The 22,623-nt window shown below is 41.9% G+C and overlaps 1 protein-coding gene across 1 annotated transcript in view; it reads right to left on the minus strand.

Annotated features, from left to right (window-relative positions):
- norpA (no receptor potential A) overlaps positions 1-22,623 on the minus strand; it is a 506,175-nt gene that overhangs the window by 99,517 nt on the left and 384,035 nt on the right. The window contains exons 13-14 of the mRNA XM_080274227.1: positions 18,945-19,080; positions 1,822-1,979 (exon numbers count right to left, since the gene is read on the minus strand). Coding sequence (XP_080130353.1) covers positions 1,822-1,979; positions 18,945-19,080 — 294 coding nt within the window. The remainder of the gene's footprint in view (positions 1-1,821; positions 1,980-18,944; positions 19,081-22,623) is intronic.

The following is a 22,623-nucleotide window of genomic DNA, read 5'->3' on the forward strand; positions in this document are numbered from 1 at the left end:
TTCCTGTGTCCTAAGGCAGCTGGTTTCATCTGCTTTAACCTCTTCTCTCAGAACATCCACTGCCACTAGAATTTTACTAATCATCAACGTAGGAAAAACTTCTTCCTCCTTTGGATTCTGCTCAATAGGCTGCTCAGATCTGACTTCTTGTGCAGCATCTACTGTGTGTGTGTGTGTGTGGGGGAGGGGTCATTCGATATGGGAGACAACGGTTATGGCCTACTCATTTCGCCGATTTTGTTAAGTCGGAGATCAACTCATTCATTATGGTTCTGGACCTGATTACCCCCTGCTCGTTCACTGGGTGAATCATTTACTCTGAATACGTTCACTGTGCGAGGGCACTGTATATGCTCAAACCTCGATTTAAGGAACTAAATGAGGAATCAACTTGTCCTTTACTTGAAAATGTCCATTTGTTTTACCACACATAAAGACAACCTTATTATGAAATGCAATTATTATTTCACTTATCTTATTTATATGATTATATTATTTATGGGTACTGTATAAAGAAACATAGTAATGTATATAAACTAGACATTACGTATTATTTTTGAATGGTCCTGTTCGTGTGTCAGGTACAATATGGAGTTCCTTAAATCCGAAATCCCTTAAATGGCGGTCCCTTAAATCGACATTTGAGCTATATATATATATATATATATATATATGTGTGTGTACATATACTGTATATATAAACTCAGCATGAGTTTCACCTTCCTCCGAATCTGCCGTGCTTTCTTTGGTCACAGCATCACTGCCAAAAGCCTGCAGAATCTTCCTGATGGTTTCAGACTGTGTCACCAAGTTTTTTACAAAATTTGAGTCAATAACGTTGCTCGATTCGCTCAGTCATCACAGGACAATTTGAAAATGTAACAAGCAAGAACATGTTCTGAAGCACATGTTACTCCTCAGTGACTGGATTGTGCAACAGCGCCGAGCATATCTGAGCATTCATACAATGATTCAAGGTTAAACGTCCCACTGAGCAGCATCGCCTTGCTCCTACTGGTTTACGAGAAAAAATATATAATTGGATACTTTCTGATCAGACTTCATAATGTTGATTTTGTGTGTGTTGTGTGTCAGGGATAGTATGCAGAGATTGTCCGGTGTGAAAGGACTGATCTTACTGAAGTCTCTTGAGCGTATGGAGGAATTTGTTATTTGGGGGACATGTTAAATGCTGGAGGTGGGGCTCGAGGAAGGTTTTATGGTAATGGTAAGAAGTGAGTGGAGAATGTTCAGGGAGCTGTTGCCTCTCCTAACATTAAAAGGGCTCACATTCCATGGTAAGGGATCTTTGTATGCGGCATGTGTTAGGGGTGTAATGCTGTACGGGAGTGAGATGGATGTGTAGTGTGTCCTAGAATTCAAGGTCTTGGGGGACTAGGACTGTGACTAAAGAGTTGAGAGGAAGGATGGGACTGATATGTTGTGGTGAGGAGGTGTAGACTGAGATAGTTTGGGTATGTTGAGAGGATGGAGGATGACAACTGGGCACAAAAAGTGAGAAATGAATGCAGGGGGTAGGGTTGCAAGACGCAGATTGAAAATGACCTAGGCGAGGTCATAGCGTATGACCCCGGGATAAGGGACTGAATAGGGGGGCTGCCAGAGATTAAGTGGCTTGGACAGCTGCCATTACGTGACCAAGGCTAATGCATGCAGGCATGTTGAAGCCTTTATAAATGAAACAATGAATCCAAGTTTCTTTGAGGCAGTTTTATTAAGTATGATAATGATGATGATGACAATAATGAGAAAGATGATGGTGATGATGATTCACTTCCTGACCTATACCAGTGCTCTGACCTGTGGCATGTAGTTTGAAGAGTCCACACGTGCGCCCTTGGGGTAAATTCGAGACATCTGACGTTTGTTGTAGTTGACAAACTCGATGGCTTGAGTCTTGAGGTAACCAAGCCCCATTGTCTCAGAGAAGCTTGACATGTTGTGGTGAACGTTCTTCTCTGTTGGAAAAAAAAAATATGAAAGCAATTAACCTTCTCAGACCCTATGCTCACTCTTAGCTAGATGGTGAGGGGGAATCATCTAACATTACTTGGAATAAAATACCAGAGTTGTCCTGATCATTACAGAGTTAATGGTGGCAGTGTAAACACTAGTAAGCTCCTATACTCTTACATATCACTGTACAATCAAGCTTCGCTATAGCGTACATTTGTTTGCTATGTGATAAATTGCTCGAACAATGAACTAAAAGTTATACCCAGTTTTGCTATAATGATGGTGAAATTCACCAGAATGATAATTCTCATGGCCATGTACGATAATCCTGTGCGAATATGGTGCATCTCACAGAAGCCCACCGTCAGCTGAGCCAAGACGGTCTCCCAGTGTTTATATTCACTGTGATCATCTCCCTTTCATTCCATTTAATGCATGACAGGCCACTGAAACATCACTGTTATCACCAAATAACAGAACAACTACATAACAAATAGTGCAGTGTGCTATATGTATTAAGTGAAGTGATAACTTCTTGTAGTGGTAGGTGGGGTCACTAACCATCCATTCACTTGATGTAGTGCTGCTCTCAGGTGACTGCCCTTTCCTCTCTTCCTTCCTTCCTTCCTCTTCTGTCTTTATTTCCTTCATTCTTTCCTCTTCCTTCTGCATATGGATGATTTTACACTTCCTCTTCTGTCTTTCTTTCCTTCATTTTTTCCTCCTTTTTCTGCCTATGGGTGACTCTACACTGAGTGACAAGCAAGATGGTCTCCTGTACACCAGGAAACCATTTACTATGCTGGGTGGTAACCATATAAGGAAATTATGACGCTTGGTGATTCAGTGGGCAATTATTGCGCTCCAATCAGATTGAGCCTGTGCAGGTTTCTATCCAAGGGGTGGTTGGGGTTTATTGTTCATGTAATGCCACTCAGAGATGAATGAGGCTGGTCACTCTCATCTTAAATGTCAGGACCTACTTGCCTAGCCCTGGGCTCCTACACTCATGGGGCAACACAGGATTAGATGATGGATGGATGGATGGATAACTTTTTGCATGTGAAATACAGAACTGAAACTTGTGACTTGTAAATTGTGTCTGGCATGGATGCTACCCCTAGTGGAAAGTGTGGTGCTACTGAGGCCACAGAGGGCAAACCTAAAAGCGTAATTTTTTTTTTTTAGATTTCAGGTTATGTGGTTAGGGCCCCCTCCCTATCCCCACTGAACCCAAGTTATAACGACCTTTTTAAATGATAAACCACTATGCAATGGGTTTTCATTTCATGTAACCTCATCATCTAACGATATGTGACTGTGTTCTGGAAAGTTTGCTGGGTTCTGAAGATTACTTTACTGGATCTTAAATGCCACTTCATTATCTTGTTATTTACCACTGTGAAGTGTAACAATATTTTTAACTTCATGGAACTGAAAGTAGAATTCCAAGCAAGGAATGCGAGGGTGGATGGAGTAGTTTGTAAGTGGGGTGTGTCTGCAGAACTGCATGAGAATGGCGAGCTCTAGTGGATATTTGTGAGGAGAAGGGGTCGGTGATAGCCAATACCCTCTTTAGGCACAAAATGATCCACAGGTATATGTGGCGAGTGATGAGAAGGGTGGGTGGTGAACTAAATGAATGGAAGGCAATGACTGATTTTGTGAGTATGGATGGGAGAATGGGAAGGTATGTAACTGATCAAGAGCAAACAGAGATTAGTGGGGTGGACTTTCTGACCACCATTTCATGGTGGTGAAAGTCAAGGTTCAAGTGCACTGGAGGAATAGGTGGAGGAAAAGACAGGAGGAAGTTGTTCATACAACGTGGGTAAAAAGGTTCATGGGGGGGGGGGGGAAAGGGAAGAATACAAGAGAGAAGTGGAGAAGCGACTGGGCAAATACAATTTGGAGCAGATGGAGGAGGTGGAAGGTGTGTGCAAGATATTCACAGAAATCTGTGCAGCATGTGAAGTGGTGTGTGGGGTGAAGAGATGAAAAAATGGGGTGCACGGAACAGCATGGTGGAACAAAGAGGTTAGACAAGCTGTGGCATAAAAGAAGAAAGCATATAGTGAGTGGATGACACGCAGAGGTATGGAGGAAGTTGAGAGACGGAAGAGAGTTATATGTAGATAGGAAGTGAGAAGTGAAAAGATTAGTAAGACAGAGTAAGAAAGGAGTGGATGAGGAATCTGGAAGGAATTTGAGTGTCAAATAGAGGGAATGTAAGAAAATGTTTTAGAAGGAGGTAATGGGTTAGACAAGGTGATAAAGATGATAACAGGGGTGTGAAAGATAAAAATGGCAGACTGAAAGTGGAAAAAGGACAAAAGTGAGAAAATGGAGAGAATACGTTAAGGAAATGTTAAATATAAAGAATGAAAGTAATGAGATCATAACATTGGGGAATGGCTGGGAGAAGGAGGGAGGTGAGAAGGGTGGAGGAGATCAGTAGGGTGAAAGAAGTGTACGCAATTAAGAAAGTTGAAATGGGGAAAGTCCCAGAAATTGATGGAGTGTGTGGTTTAATGCTGAAGCATGGGGGAGAGACAGTTGTATAATGGATATGGAAGATGTGCAGATTGGCCTGGGAGGAAGGTAGAGTCCCAGAAGACTGGAAGTCAGGTATAATTTTTCCCCTGTACAAAGGAAAAGGGGAAAATGAAGTGTGTGGTAATCACTGGGGCATTTGTCTTCTGAGTGTAATAGGAAAAGTATATGGCAGGATAATTACTGACAGAATTAGGAAAATAACGGAGGAATTAGTGGGAAAAAAATAGGGGGGTTTAAGGAAGGCTGTTTAGATCAGATATTCATCGTTAGGTCTTTAGTGGAAAAGTTTCTAGAGAAAGAAAAGAAATTGCATGTGGCCTTCATGGATCAGGAGAAAGCATATGACAGAGTGGATAGACAAGGAATGTGGAAATATTAAGAACATAATTAAGGAGTAAACGGGAAGCTGTTGAATGCTGTGAAGAGTTTGTATGAGGGTGGTAAGTCTGCAGTGTATATAGACTGTGAACTGAGTGAAATTTTCTATCTGAATGTTGGATTGAAACAGGCATGTGACATGTCTCCATAGTAGTTCAATATGTATGTGCATGTGGTTATAAAAGAGGTACAAGGAACGGCAGTGGACACTGGGGCACCTCTAATCAGAGAGGGTTGGGAAAGTGTGTATAAAATGAACTCTAGAGGTGAATGTAGGGAACAGTAAAGTATGGTCTTCGAGAGAAATGAAGTCACTGAATGTACGATGAGGTTGGATGATGAGGAAATGGAAAATGTGAGTGCATTAAGTACTTGGGTAGTGTGACGTGCAAGGATGAAAGTTTGGAGGATGAAGTGCTTGAAAGGGTTCAACAAGGAAGAAAGGTTGCTGGTTCTCTGAAAGCAGTAATAAGAAATGGGGAAGTGAGCAAAGAAATAATAAGGCTGCAGCATGACAGTACTGTATTGTGATACCAACTCTATCATCATCATCATCATCATCCAGACCTCCTTTCCCACCCTAGGGCAGAGTGAGGAGTAACAATGTCCAAACAGACCAAATCTGCCCAATCCAACGGGCCACTCGTCCATTCACTCATCATGCAAGCCCCCGGAATCCTGGCTCTAACAGATACGCCAAAAACATTCACCACATTCTACGACTTCACATAAACTTATCCGATAGAGTCAATCCGGACGCTGCCACGTTAAAATGGGGTGCTAAATCCCTGATCATGCACTTCTCCTCACAACATTCATCCAGCCAGCTCGATCTCTTGTCAGGTCCCTAGCCTCACCGACTTCCAAACCTCTTCCTCACACACTCATCCACTGTATCACTCCACCTTCTCCTTGGCCTACCTCACCTCCTCACTCCTTCAAATTCACTTAGATATACCTTTTTCACCACTCTATTGTTATCCATTCTCTCCATATGACCATACCACCTCAGTACACTCTCTTCAATTCTGATGTCCACAGACTTCCTCACTCCACATCTTTCACGAATCACATTAATTCGTATCCTATCCACCCTCTGTATTCCACATACGTTCTTCAGCAGTCCCATCTCCACTGCTCTTACTCTTGACTTTTCATTTTCATGTCACACCATAGTCTCACATCCATATGTTAAAGTTGGCACTAACACTCCTTCATGTAAGCCTCGTGCAGCTGCAACACTCGAGCCTCTGTTTCTTATCAAGGCCTTCATTGCACCAGCTACTTTTCTTCCTTGTGTCACTCTACTTTCCACTTCTTTTGCACATTTTCCTCTCTTTTCTATCAATGTACCCAGGTATTTGAACTCTCTCACCAATTCCAGTCTCTCTTCATTCACTGTAACATCGCACTGGGAGTCACCTTCTCTCTCAATAACCATCACTTTACTCTTTTCTACATTTATTCTCAAGGCACGACACTCACTGACATCAGCAAAACCCTGCACTAGCCTACCAAGTTCTCGTCCGGTATCTGTAAGCAGTACTGCATCATGTGCATACAACAAATTTGAGATATTCCATCCATCGCCATTCATTACCAATGCCATCCCCCTCCCCATTACCTGTGTTTTTACTTCTCTCATCACTCCATCCATATATATATTGAACAACCATGGGGACATCACACAACCTTGTCGTACGCCCGCACTGATTGTGAACCATTCACTTAGACGCCCATTAACCCTTACACATGCTTCACTACCATCATAAAAACTCTTGACAGCACCTAGCAGCTTACCATCTACACTGTACATGCACAAAACTTTCCACAATCCTTCTCTGTCCACTTTGTCGTATGCTTTTTCCAGATCCTTGAATGCCATAAACACCTTATGGTCCCTCTCATAAGCCTTCTCTGATATCTGTCTCACTGCAAATATTTGATCCACACATCCTCTGCCGCTCCTAAAGCCACCCTGTTCATCACTCACTAGGACTTCTGATATCTCTCTTACTTTCTCCATAATAATTCTTCCATACACCTTCCCTACCAAACTCAATAAACTTGTGTCACGATAATTCTTGCACTCACTTCGCTCACCTTTATTTTTGTGCACGAGTACAATCACAGCCTTGTTCCACTCTGCTGGCCCAGTTTCACTTATCCATGCCTTCTTACATATCTCCAACAAGCACTTCATTCCACTCTCTCCACTACACTTAATCATCTTTGCATACACCCCATCAACCCCAGCTGCTTTCCCATTTTTCAGCCGGTTTATAGCACTCTTCACCTGTTCAAGTGTCATGTTTCCTGGCACTGCATTCCTTCTTTGCACACCCAAAACCAATCATGTTTACAGCCACTCTGCTCTCTCTGTTCCCATTCATCTTTCAAAACATTCTTTCCATCTTGTCCTTACTTCATCCCCATGGATTAATAATCTACCACCTACATCCTTCACACCATCACATTTCTTTCTGCTTTCACTTCTACATTTCCGCACCTCTTTCCAGAATAACTTCCTATTTTAAGAGTAGCTTGCATTCATTTTTCTTCCTAGATCATCATTTACCTCCTTCTTTTTCCTCTTTACTAGTCTTTATGTGCTTCTTGCTGTCAATATATTCAGTTCTTATTTCAACTGAACCCCCGTCCCATAATCACTTTAGCCACTTCTTCCTCTTTTCCTCCACTGCTCTCTTAACCTCATCATCCCACATGCCGTACCTTTCATCTTTGTTGTTACTCTTGCCAGACCACACACCGCTTTAGCATTCCTAACTAAGAAATCCCTACATGCATTCCACAAGCTGTCCAGATCCATTTCATTCCAATTCACTGATTCTAACTCTTCCTCTACTTTGGTCCTGTAATCATCTGCCATTTCTTTGATCCTCAGCTTCTCAACTTTCAGTCTTTCTCCCTGACTGCTCCTCTCTGTCCTGATCCACCTCTTTCTCCTCTCAGCTTGATCTTGCATACCACAATCATATGATCTGACAGACCTCCACATCGTCCTCTCACAGCCCTCATATCAGCATCCATCCTCAGCATCGACCTCTCCACGAGCACATAATGTGCATCACTGTTTGGAATAAGAGTTACAAATGCACAACCTCCTCTCCTGACACATATCCTTTAGTTGCTTCCCATTATCATTATCTCCTGGTAATCCATTACAGCCCATTATGTTATCCTCAGGACCAGTGCCTGCTCTTCCATTCATATCATCAATTACAATCACTTTATAGCTCCTGGGCATTTCTCCCACTGCTTCATCCAGCTCATCTCAAAACTTGTCTTTCTCTCTCTCACTCCTGTCCTCACACGGTGCATATGCTACCATCACCACCACTTTCACCTCAAACTTGAACTTGACATACATATACCTTGAGCTGACACATTTGTAGTCTCTCGATCCACTCTGTCACACCTCATTCATCAACATAGCAACTCCTGCCTTGCATCATCCTCGCCCATTCATGCCCGATCTTACACATTTCACACCCTCCCACTCCTCCACTTCACACCCTTTCGTTTTCATTTCACACAATGCTATCATAGCATATCTCGCACTCTTGAACACATTCACCACTTCCACCTTCTTGCTCTCCTCATTCACACCTCTCACATTCCACCTGGCCATGCGTATCTGCCTGTTTGGGTGGGGCCCTGGGCAGGTATTGGGCCCTCCAAGGCTCTCTGAAATGACTACCAAGATTGAGTGATTTTGGATTAGTGAATCTGGGGGACACTTAACCCTGCCAAAAACCCCGGTTATATGGTTACCACCCAGCATAGTAAATGTTTCCTGGGTACAGGAAACCACTTGGCTTGTCAGTCAGTGTAGAGATCATATGGCATCTCTACACTGAGTGAGTGGATGATGGGCGCCCCCATCACAAAACAAAGAATGAACTCTGATGTATGGAAATGAAGCTTGGATCTTGCTGGAAGGACACGATTCAAGAGTGAGTGAAGTGGAAATGAGTTATCTGAGAGGAGCATGTGCAGTTACATGGAGAGAGAGAATGACAAATGAGGAAGTGGTGTTGTGGCACAGATGTGATAGAATGCATTTGAAGAAATACACTGAGGTGGTTTTAGTCATGTGGAGAGAGAGAGAGAGAGAGAGAGAGAGAGACTAATGAAGAGAGTGTATGTGTGTGAGATGGAGTGGGGGGAGAGGGAGAGGGAGGCAGAGGATGAGATGTAGCAATGGAGTGGAGAGGTATGTGAGAGAGGGGGGTACAAGCTGGGGGGAGGGCAGTGAAATGGTGGGGGACAGGGTAACATGGAGACGAATTGTTTGTGGACACTCCATACGGGACTGAAACGTCTGGTAATACACTGATCTATAGATAACTTTACTATCTGGGTAAACTATCCTTCAGACTGCCCCCCAAAATATCAGAAGATCTATCTATCTATCTATCTATAGCCCGAAGCCCTAATCCCGCAAAGGGTGGCCACAGACAAAACGCCTCCAAGTCGCTCTGTCACCCACCATTTGACTACCCTCTCCCCAACTCACCCCCCCCCCTCATATACGGACGCACTGCTAAACTACTGCATCGATACCAGTCATGTGTGATGGAGTATAACCTGAATAATACATAATCCCAAACAAGTAAAAGGTCTATTGGCAACATTTGTACATGACACACAATCAACCATGCCATCCATCAGTGGTCTATCTATCTATCTATTGCCAGACACCTCAATCCCATTTGGGGTGGCCACAAACAAATCGCCTGCACGTCGTCCTGTCCCCCGCCATTTCACTGCCCTGCTCCCAACTCACACCCCCCTCTCATCAGTGGTGCACACAGATAATTTGGGGACAGAGATTACAAAATGCACCACAGAGAGAGAGAGAGAGAGAGAGAGAGAGAGGTGTATTTACCTAGTTGTCATATACAGCAAATAAGCTATGCACATGGGGTCCCGTCTCTGTTTCTCATTAAGTCAAATTTTGCTTTGAACTCATTTAAGTTTTTAGACTGGACGTTCTCTCTGTCCAGGCTATTCCACAGGTCTATGCATCTATATGGAAAACTGTATATATTTCTTGATATCCTTCAAACAACTTGGCTTCTTCAGTTTCATTCTGTGTCCCCTTGTTACTCTCCCATCACATACAAACAGAACTTCTCTGTCAATTTTGCCTACTCCCATCCTGGTCCTGGACACTGCGACCATGTTGACCCTCTCTCTCCTTTCCTCTAAGGTAGGCAGATCTAGCTTTTCCAGCCTTTCCCTGTAGAACATATCTGCCAGGCTAGCGACCATCTTGGGTGCTCTTCTTTGTATTCTCTCGATCTTGTTTATATCTCTCTTTTTACTGCTGCATATTCCAACCTGGGCGGATCATGGTCACTGTCAGTTTTTTCATCATCTCCTCATCCATATTATGAAATGCCATTCTTATGTTAGTCAACAGATTATACGTCTCTCTCACTACGATACCTTGTTAATGTGGTTTATCGGGTGACAAATTATCTTGGACCAGCACTCCCAAGTCCTTTCTCTTCTCTCGCTTCTGTGATTGGTTCATTACCCATCAAATAATTCAGTGACAGTCTCTTGGTACTTTTGCCCATTTTCAACATATTACATCTTTTGCCTGAATTTTATTCCACACATCCGGCTCCAACCATGAATCCTATCCAGGTCTTCCTGCAGCATTTTACGGTCTTCTTCAACTTCTACCAACCTCATGATCTTTGCATCATCAGCAAACAGACTTGCATAACTGTTCATTCCATCTACCACATCATTTACATAAATTAGGAACATTGCAGACGCTGACACCAAGCCTTGTGGGACTACACTTGTTACTTCCCTCCATCCAGACAGTGTCCTTTATTTGCCTGTCTCTCAAGAAATCTCTCACCCATTCCAAGAAGTTCCCCTTCAGTCCTCTTATGTGTTCCAATCACATTAGTCGCTTCTAGAGTACCTTATCAAAGGCTTTCTCCAAATTTAAATACACACGATCCACCCAACTCTCTCTCTCTCTTGTGGCACATCAATCGCCCTAGGGCAGAAGCTCAACAAATTGGAAACACACGACCTTCCACTTCTGAATCCAAACTGACCTTCTGCCAAAATGTCCATCTCCTCCAGATATTTTATTCATCTGTCTTTCAAGATTCTCTCGCATAATTTTGTAACCAAGCTGGTCAGGGACACTGGTCTAAAATTTTGGGGTTCTTCCTTGTTCCATTGTTCCATTCCTTACAAACTGGTACTGTACCACATTGCCCCTCTTCCATTCCCGAGGCACTTTTCCTTCTTCCAGAGAGCACAAAATTAAACTGTGAATCTTATCTGCCAGTTGATCTCTGCATTCATTTAGTATCCAATTAGAGATCCCATAAAGTCCTGGAGCCTTCCTCACATCTTGAGTTTCCAGCAATTTGTACACTTCTTGCACTTCAACTTTTACTTCCACTACATTTCTTGTCACTCCACCCCTCCTCCACAAAATCACTTTCTCTTGTGAAGACTGATTGAAAGCATTTTTTCATTATTTCAGCTTGCATAACTGCATCTTTATAAACATTTCCTTCTACTTTCCGATTATTGATTCCTTCTAGCTGTTTTAATTTGCCATTAACAAACCTGTAGAACAATTTAGGTTAATCCTCACATTTGTCAATTTTACCTTTTTTGAAGTTTCTTCCTCTCTACTTTTTCTTGTACAGTATATTCATTTCTAGTTCTTTTATCTTCTTCCTTTGTTCTACCATTACTTCTCTTTCTCCATTTGTTCCATGCCTTATTCCTTGCTTTTTTTGTTATCATACACCTTTTGTTGAACCAGTCATTTCTCCAGTCCTCTTTCCCACTAACTTTTGGCACATGCTTTTCCACACCCGTATTACAGAAATCCAGAAAGATATCCCACTTCTTCTGTAGCTCTCTTGTTTTCCTGAATTCTCACCAGTCTGCTTCTTCAAAGAAAGTTCTCATTCCTGAAAAGTTTGCTTTCCCAAAGTTGTATCTTGATGACTGTACAGCTCATCCCTTGTCTCTCTATTTCCTTCTATCATTTGGAACTCTATCATCACTTCTAAATCTTTTCTTTGACCCACTGGGTCATTACATTATCCATTGCTACATTTAATAGTATACTGCCCCACGAATCTTCACTACTTCCTGAGTCCCACTCCTCCCAGTTTACCTTTTTACAAATGAAGTCATCCATCAGGATTATGATGCTGCTTTTCTCAATCACTTTCTGTAGGTATCTAACCATGTCCGACAACATCTGATATTCCTCCTCATTCCATGCCCTTGTCTTGGAGGATACATATGCTACTTCAAAGTCTCTCTTGCCTTTCCATGTTTATCACTTCAGCCTTACCTTCTCCCAGTTCCACTCTATCCACATTTGGGCTGTTTTTCACTGCTATCATCACTCCTCCTCCCATTTTTTCTTTTCTATCTCTTTTCCATAGTCTGTATTTCCCATCTCCCATATGGATTATAGATTCTCTTTTAGCTTGGTCCTTACAAAGCACATAATATCTGGCTCATTTACCCTCAAGAAATCATCTATTTCCAGCCTGGCTGAGATCAGACCATCTACATTAGCGTATGCCACTTTCGATCTTTTTGCACAGTTTTTCATATTGTCCTCCTCTCTCCCTCTCGCCTTTGGTACCACTTCCTCAATTTCTGAACCATAACGCTCCAACAGAACTCTGTCTTCTCCTCCTCTGTTCTCTGGTCATTTTTTTCAATGGCTTCCTTAACAAGATCCTTTATTTTAGCTCTCTCTTCCTCATTTGCATCTCACCTCATTCAGATATTTTTGAATCCATCCTTATCTGCTAATTTTCAAGTCTTGTTGATTATTTCATTTAGCATGACTTGGTGAATGTAGGGAAGTAAAGTTATGGTCTTTGAGAGAAATGAAGTCAGTGAATGTACAGTGAGGTTGGATGAGGAAGAAATGGAAAATGTGAGTGAATTTAAGTACTTGGGTGGTGTGATGAGTAAGGATGGAATTTTACATGACGAAGTGCTTGAAAGGGTACAACAAGGGAGAAAGGTTGCTGGTTCCTTGAAAGCAGTGATAAGAAACATGGAAGTGAAAAAGTTACTGCATGACAATATTGTGATACCAACTCTTAACATAAGTGAAGCTTGGACCTTGTTGGAGAGATACAAGTCAGGAGTGAAAGCAATGGAAATGAGTTATTTGAGAGGAGCATGTGCAGTCACATGGAGAAACAACCTGACAAATAAGGAAGTGAAGGAGCATTGTGGTGTGGATGTGGATGTGACAGGAAGCGTTAAGAGAAACATACTAAGGTGGTTTGGCTATGTGGAGAGGATGGAGAGCGAGAGACTGACAAGGAGAGTGTATGTGCGTGAGGTGGAAGAGGGGAGAGGGAGGAGAAGGCCAAGGATGAGATGGAGGGATGGAGTGGAGAGGTATATGAGAGAAGGGGTGTGAGCTGGGAGGAGGGTAGTGAAATGACGGGGGACAGGGTGACATGAAGGCAATTCGTGTGTGGTCACCCCTTAAGGGATTAAGGCATCTGGCAATAGATAGATAGATAGATAGATAACCAGGGATTGAAATTTTCCTTTTAGTGGCCTTGCCCCTCCCTCCACATATTATCCCAGCCTAAACACTTCTTCAATCTCCTCTTGGGCTTTGTCATGTCTTTCCATAGCTATTGACACTATTTCCTTTGCCCTTCTGTGTGTGTGTGTGTGTGTGTGTGTATTTACCTATTTGTAGTATACAGGAATTGAGCAATGCTCGTGTTGTCCTGTCTCCATATCCACATTTATCAAGTCTACCTTTACACACATGAATGTTTTTCTCATGCACCACCTCTTTGTCTAAGTCGTTCCAAATATTTAAGAATATACCTAATTGTGATATACACGGAATCTACTATGCTCGTGGGTTTCCGTCGCTGTTTCTCAATAAGTCGAATTTAACTTTAAACTCGTTTAAGTTTTTAGACTGGACGATCTCTTTGTCCAGGCTATTCCATAAGTCTATACTTCTGTAAGGAAAGCTATATTTCTTGATATCCTTCAAGCAGCTTGACTTTTTCAATTTCATTCCATGTCCTCTTGTTGCTCTCTTATCCCATACAAACAGATCTTCTTTGTCAATTTTATCTACTCCCACCATGGTCCTGAACACCGCAATCATGTCTCCCCTCTTTCTCCTTTCCTCTAACGAAGGCAAATCCAGTTTTTCCAGCCTCTCTCTGTATGACAGGTCTGTCAGACTGGGGACCATCTTGGTTGCTGTTCTTTGTATTCTCTCAATCTTGTTTATATCTTTCTTTTTGTGTGGGGACCACACTACCGCTGCATATTCTAACCTGGGGCGGATCATGGCCACTATCAATTTTTTCATCATTTCCTCATCCATATAATGAAATGCTACTCTTATGTTAGTCAAGAGCTTATAAGTCTCTCCAACTATCTTGTTAATGTGCTTTTCTGGTGACAAACTATCTTGGACCAGCACTCCCAAATCTTTCTCTTCTCTCATTTTTGTGATTAATTCATTACCCAAAAAATAATTCAGTGATGGTCTCCTGGTACTTTTACCCATTTCCAATATTTTACATTTCTTTACATTAAATTTCATTTCCCACGTCCGGCTCCAATTGTGTATCCTATCCAAATCCTCCTGCAGTATTTTACAATCCTCCTCAACCTCTATCTTCCTCAAGATCTTTACATCATCAGCAAACAGACTCGCATAACTGTTCACTCCATCTACCATATCATTTACGTAAATCAGGAACATTACTGGCGCCAACACTGAGCCTTGAGGGACTCCACTTGTTACTTCCCTCCATCCAGACATCTTTTCCTTTATTACTGTCCTCATTTGTCTGTCTCTCAAAAAGTCTCTCATCCATTCCAGAAGTTTCCCCTTTAGTCCTCCTATATATTCTAGTTTCCACATTAGTCTCTTATGAGGTACCTTGTCAAAGGCCTTCTCTAAGTCTAAGTACACACAATCCACCCAACCATCTCTCTCCTGTACCACATCAATCGCTCTTGAGTAAAAGCTCAACAAGTTTGAAACACATGACCTTTTTACTTCTGAATCCAAACTGACATTCAGCCAAAATATTCATCTCTTCCAGATATTTTATCCATCTGTCTTTCAGGATTCTCTCACACAATTTTGCGACCATGCTGGTTAGAGACACTGGTCTATAATTCAGGGGTTCTTCCCTGTTTCCTCCCTTGTAAATTGGTACCACATTTGCCCTCTTCCATTCTTTTGGCACTTTCCCCTCTTCCAGTGAGCATACAATTAAGCTGTGAATTTTATCCGCCAGTTGTTCTCTGCATTCCTTCAGTACCCAATTAGAAATTCCATCAGGTCCTGGGGCTTTCCTTACATCTTGAGTTTCCAGTAATTTATACACTTCCTGCACCTCCACTTTTATATCTTTCATCACCGGAACATTTCTAATCACTCCCTCCCCTTCCACAAGCTCCTTTTCTTTAGTGAAAACTGACTGGAAATGTTTGTTCATTATTTCTGCTTGCATTGCCGCATCCTTAAAGACCTCTGTGTGTGTTTGTGTGTGTGTGTATTTACCTATTTGTAGTATACAGGAATTAACCGATGCTCGTGTTGTCCTGTCTCCATATCCACATTTATCTAGTTTACTTTTACACACATGAATGTTTTTCTCCTGCACCACCTTTTTGTCTAAGTCATTCCAAATACTGTACTTATGTATTCACCCAATATACCTAATTGAGATACATACGAAATATGCTATGCTCGTGGGTTCCCATCGCTGTTTCTCAGTAAATCAAATTTAGCTTTAAACTCGTTTAAGTTTTTAGACTGGATGATCTCTTTGTCCAGGCTATTCCATAAATCTATACTTCTGTAAGGAAAGTTAAATTTCTTGATAGCCTTCAAGCAGCTTGACTTTTTCAATTTCATTCTGTGTCCTCTTGTTGCTCTCTTATCCCATAAAAACAGATCTTCTCGGTCAATTTTATCTACTCCCACCATGGTCCTGAACACTGCAATCATGTCTCCCCTCTTTCTCCTTTTCTCTAAGGAAGGCAAATCCAGCTTTTCCAGCCTCTCTCTGTATGACAGATCTGCCAGACTGGGGACCATTTTGGTTGCTGTTCTTTGTATTCTCTCAATCTTGTTTATAACTTTCTTTTTGTGTGGGGACCACACTACTGCTCTGTGTGTGTGTGTGTGTGTGTGTGTGTGTGTGTGTGTGTGTGTGTGTGTGTGTGTGTGTGTGTGTGTGTGTGTGTGTGTGAGAGAGAGAGAGAGAGAGAGAGAGAGAGAGAGAGAGAGAGAGCATTATGTGACCACCAGGGCAAAGGTGCAAGGGATTTTGCCATTTTCATCTTCAACATGTGCACACCCCTGCCACACACATCATCATTAACAAACCAGTACTGTACACACAATAACAACCACCACTATACAGGTACATGACAAAAACAACATACCACAATGCCCAATGAACACTAATGTAAGCATGACCTTGCAATATATATTCACTACCCAGGCTGTGGTTGACTGTTGATGACATAAAACCTTCAGTCAACTTTATCCTAACTTAATCCTTTCAATACAGTATCTTATATTTCAACCATGCTACCTACCCATGATTTTATTTTAATAGGATTGGTTTCTTCTTACACTGGAAAAGTTAGCAACGATCTCCATTAACCCTTTCAGTACAGTAATGTCTTTTTTATTACTGCAACCTTCAGATCATTTCATACTTGGGTACTGGCTTTCATACTAAAGGGGGTAAACTAAACGCAAAAGTCTAAAACCAGAAATCATCATGAGCAGCTCTCGTGAATGTATAGTACAGGTAATTTCTTTTTTATGTTACCTCCTGCCATGTTCCTTTCTTTCTTTCTTTTTCTATTACGGTCACACAAAATTACAAAAAAGTTGCCTATTACAGTTTCAAAACTACTTAACCCTTGCCGAGCTGCAAACATCATATGAGGCACAATGAAGGTCTGCATGGACCAAGCTGCAAGCCTCATAATTTATGTTGGCTATAAAATAATGACTCAGGGAAGATAAGCTACCTTATAAAGAATCAGGCCAGCACAGGGTTAAAAAGCTAATTTGTCACCTGACCTCAGTTCACTGTAAAATGCCAGTTGTATGGAAAATGCTGTGTAATTTGTAACACATCCCTGACCTTTATATATGCCTGCCTATATGCTAAACCTTAAACACACAAATTTGACAATACATACTTCCAGTGCGTCATGAAGAAATACTGTGCGGTACATTACAGTTTGGGGTTGAATGGTTACGAAATGGGGCACATGAGTGCCTTCTAATATTTAAGCAGCGTGATGAGCAAGAATGAAAACTTACAAGAAAAAGTGCACAAAAATGTGCAGTAGGGAAGGAAGGTTGCATGTTCAATGAGAGGTTTGATAAGGAATGGGGATGAGAGCATGGATGTTAAAAAAAGAAAGGGGAGGAGGGAGGGACCACAGCATGACTATTATAATCCCACCCTAAGATAAGGAAGTGAAGTTTGGACCCTGTTGGGAGGACACAAGTCAGGAATGAAAGCAGTGGAAATGAGTTAATGTACATGAACATCAGTGTAATGCTCTAATAGTTACTCTTTCCAAGATGTGGATAGACAGATAGATGAGAAAGTGAAGCAGGGGAAGTATGATCATGTGCAGTTCACCACAAGTGTGTCGGAAGTAACTATATTGTGCAACGTTTATGATAAATGGGTGCATAAGAGATGTGGTATTAAAGCCAGGCTGTGAAATAATGCTGATTTTGTATGTGTGGTGTGTAGGGGAGAGCATGCTGAGGCACAGATCGAGAAAGGATTGACCTTGCTGGAGAGCGTCTTGAGTGTGTGGAGCTTTGTCATTTGGGGGACATGATATCTGCTGGAGGTAAGTCTAGAGCCAGCTCTGCACCTAAGGTAAGGATTGGTTGGAGGAAGTTCAGGGAGCTGTTGTCTCTCCTAACACTGAGAGGGCTCTCCTCCCATGCTAAGGGGTCCTTATATGTGGCATGTGTTAGGAGTTTCAAGCTGTACAGAAGTAAGAACTGGGCAGTTTATGAAGTTCAAATGGACAGACATGATAATGATTACATGGATGAGTAGTGCATCCCTCAATGACACACTAGGAGAGGGGGTGGGGTTGGACTGCAAATGAAGAGCAGGGTTGATAAGAAGGATGGAGCTTGAATGTATAAACGTTATGATGAGTAAAGGTAGACCGAGATGGTGTGGTCATGTGGAAAAGACAATGGATGACAAATGGGTGCTGAAGGTAAGAGATGTGAATGTTGAGGGTAGGACTGTAAGAGGCACACTGAAAAAGAACTGGGAGTGATCTCAGGGATAACGGACTGAGCAGAGATCCCGCAATTAGATTATCAAGAACAATGTATGCAAGCATGTTGGTGCCATTACAGACGAAAATAATGAAGTACTGTGATACTAACGTGGATGTGCTGGAAAACATTAGAAGTACTCTGAGATGGTATGACCATGTGGAAAGAATGCAGAATATGAGACAGACTAGGAAAGTGAATGTAAGGTAGAGGAGGGGAGATGGAGACCATGGATAAGATGGAAGGAAGGGGTTGGCAAAGTATATGAGGGATGGGGGTGAGTTGGAATGGAGGCAGCCTGAGGGCAGAGGCAGAGGGCAGGATGATACTGACATGATTTGTCTGTAGCAACCCCTTCCAGGATTGAGGTGCAGTATATGGCTATACCGCAGACAGACAGACATTATAGTGTATGGCAGACCATGCTAACAAAGTGTTATTCCAACCAATCTGCTTACTGGTAATTAATTTAGGAAGGTATCAATAAGTCTGACATGGTTTCAGGTTGTGTACAGGAACTACTGACTCTCTCTCTCTCTTTCTCCCTCTCTCTCTCTCTCCTACTCACAAACCTATTAACCAATGCTACACACCATAAAATACCTAAAGACCACCTCACTCCCCCTACACCCAATACCTGAAGCAGCATCGAATCCATTGAAGTGCACTGGCCAGGCGTAGTTGACCATGGACGACAGCCAGGGGTGGATGTTGGTCAGGGATGTGCCCGAGTATTTGGGGGGTTCTGGGGCTGCACCCTCTGCTGGTTCATCCTAATACCACACAGAGGTCAGCAAACCAGGCAGCAGGCAATGAAGATCATGCATTGTTTACAGTGATGAAAAGCAAAGTATAATGCACAGATAAAAAGCTTCATAGCATCATGCAACTAAGCTGAGTGCCAAAAATCAATTAGACCATGCAATGCTTCAAGTATCATGCATCCATGTTGAATACAGTATGAAAAATGAAGACCATGCTTTGTTTTCACTGATTAAAAGCCTAAAATATCATGCATCAGTGTTGAGAACCAAAAGTAAATAAAGTGAAAGACTTCTTCTGGTGCCAAAAAATAAAAGATAATACATATATGTATGTACAGTACAGTAAAATTAGAACAACATGAAATTCACACATTCCTGTCAATGGCCAGAATAAAAATGATAATCCATTCACACCAAGTGCCAAAAAACAAAAGATCATTGCAGACATAAACTTTTTTCAACAAGGTCCTCCAACAGATCTTTTACTGATGCTCTGTTACAGGTCTGCAAATGTCGCAAATGTGAGATGCATAAGATGTGTTGTGGTGTAAGGAGTGGCATTACAGTCGGGGCAGAGTGGATTCTTTGTGAGTTGTATTTTGTATCAAGCATTAAACTGGAGATGTGTGGTGTCACATCCTCATCTGGCTAGGTGAGTCTGCATCCCTAGAAAGCACAGAGTCTGAGTTATTAATATCTGGTGGGGGATTACAGAAGATGCTGTTCCACTGAACGTCTCTGACAGTTATGGTGGCCATCTGTCTGTGCTTACACTTGTGTAGTGTACATTACTACATGGATGGTGGATGAGGAAAGTTTTCAAGGCTTTCTATATACTAGGGAGTAGAGAAGCTGCCCATTTTTAAATTTCTCTGTGGTAGAGGAGGGGCCGTAGTGTTGTTGCAACCCCAGCCTTCTCTCACTATGAACCCAGTGGACCACATGAAATGAACAACTTAGACTGGCTGCTCTTAGACGTCTTTTGTTGAGGCTATGTAGAAGAACTACCTGTGCTGTGATAATGTGTATGTAGTGTGTAAATGTGATGTGTGGGGAACTGCACTGCAGTGTAGGCAAAGTGGACTGTTTGAGAATCATATTTTGTGCTGTCATTGCTGCAGGGAAGGTGGTCCAAAAGGTACTGTACAGTCACGCCAACATTTGCGTGGCTATATTATCATTGAATTTTACTATGCAAATTGAGCCATGCATATGGTACCACTGAAATTCATGTTATATGGGAAACTGGTATGGTGAAATGCAAATTTTTTTTTGTCTTTCAGATAAATTTTGACCCCTCCCTCCAGTGATACCTAACATTTGATGTAGTAAAAATACAAGCTATATGAACATCACTGGGCATAAAAACAGGTTAATTAGAGTTTACAAACTGGCAAGTAAGTGGTGATCACTTACAATGACTGGGGACGGAGTGGAATGAGAATCTGCCATGGCCTGTCATTATCTCCACTATTAGCCAGTGTAGACGGGATGCAAGTAATTGCACAGCAATTATCAGTGCACTTAACACCACAATAAACAGCTAAACTGCTTTCCTGCTTTTGTTATTAACATAATACAAATATCTTACTACATTAAATCCCCCATAACAGCTGTTAATACAACAATTTGACCAGATGTGTGAGAGAAAATAAACATGAAGATATGGGTAGACAGTGCAGTAGGTCACCGGGTACATATCAGTTACTGGGCTAATGGAGTGCCTTCCAGGCAACTGGCTTTCACACACAAAGAACCCCAAAATGTAATAATGTTTTATGCATTCCACACTCACTTAGAAAGTGCCTCAATAAATACTAGTGACAGAAGTAACCTTTTCATTTGATTGGGGAAATGATTTATCAAAATAAAGTGCAGACAGAATTGTTCAAGAGTAAACTTGACTAACAAAATGAGAAATGATAGGAAAAGTGTCATTTTCTCATGGGCAAAGAGTGATGGTTAGGGATGGTCAGTTATGAGAATTTTGTATTCACAGACAAAATACAATCTTAACAGTGCTGGTCCTCTAGTTATGATAAATATGGGGATCACAATCAAGAGTAGCAGAATTGGCATATGCATCTCTGACCATGCTCATACGATGCCGACATGGTCAGAGATGTGCAGGACTTTCAGTGTCAGGACCCGGTATCCTGTGTTTTAGAGTCCAATTTCAGGAATTTTCTTGCATATGTTAAATTTTTCACCGTGCTTATCCAACGTAAGTAGGGTTCGTCTATCTGCTCAAATGGTAAATAGCGCACACGGAGCCTGCACCAATGAAGGGGTTACAGTTATTGCAAGCATGGGATGGACCTTGTGCTGAAGCAATAAAGTATGTCCCTCTCAAGTTTGTGTGGTCTTTTTTTGTGTCCAACTTTGGATACATACCTGACATCTGTTTCCTGAGGCCCAGCAGTCCTACATGCCAGACACCTGCACAGGTCTCCCTTTAGTCTTCATCACCATTCATAGTGAATACAGCACATGCTTGGGCTGTTTTATTTAGTACTGGTGTAATGGTATTAGCAAGGGTGTTTTTACAATGTCAATGGATCTCACAGATAATCAATCATTTGTCTTAATGAGTCTCAAATCATCTAACCTGTTCCCTGTTCCAGTCCGGAATCAAATCTGCATCCTTTCAAATAGCAGAACAGTTCATTAAACAACTGACCACAATTAGTTTTCGTAAGTGATCTGTATTAGTGGTCTTCATACATCCTCTACTTATTCCTAAACCTCTTTGTTCTGTTTCTTAAGTTTTCCATGTCTCAGGCTGATACAGTAGACTGCTTGGGATTGTGTAATTTAAGGTCTGTGCATTTCAATGGTCCATTTTGAAATACTTCTGTACACATGTACAGTGGCACAGTCAAATACCACTCCAAATTTTCAAAGGAATATCTCCGGACCCCCCCGTGAGGAGTTATCCTTGGGCCACTCTAGTAAGTGAATTTGGCCACCCTTTTGCCACTCCATATTAAAAATCCTAGTTATCCCAATGCTACTGTACAATGGCCACAATTGCATCGTTCTTCCACTCCACCTGTACAACTCCACTCATCCCGGCTTTCTGGCTGTTTTCCCACAAACAATTCTTTACTCTCTCTCTACAATGTACCATTATTTATACGTATACATCATCAATGTGGCAAGTGGTGGCAGCCATCATCCACTCACCTGATGTGGTGCTGCCTACTTAATTATCCTTTATCATTTTTTTTCTGTATCTGCCCTCTTCTTTTCCTATCTCTTCCATCTTTCTTGTTTTTTCGTACTCTTCTTTCCATTTCAGGTGGTTTTACACTAAGTGACAAGCCAAATGGTTTCCTGTAAGCCACGAAACCATTTACGAAGCTGTGTAATAACCATATACCGGTAACTAACCCATACGTGTTCCCTACGTATCAACAAGTGGGTTGGCAGAGGGCTAGCGCCCCTCCCTGTAAAATAACTATCTCAAAGTCAAAAAGCCTCCCCTAAGGGATTATGGCATCTGGCTATAGACAGACAGATAGATGTCAGCAACACTTATTGCCTTCCCAT

Source organism: Coenobita brevimanus, chromosome 57, assembly GCF_032717465.1.
Source record: "Coenobita brevimanus isolate Jiangsu-jjx chromosome 57, ASM3271746v2, whole genome shotgun sequence".
In the NCBI taxonomy this organism is placed as follows: domain Eukaryota; kingdom Metazoa; phylum Arthropoda; class Malacostraca; order Decapoda; family Coenobitidae; genus Coenobita; species Coenobita brevimanus.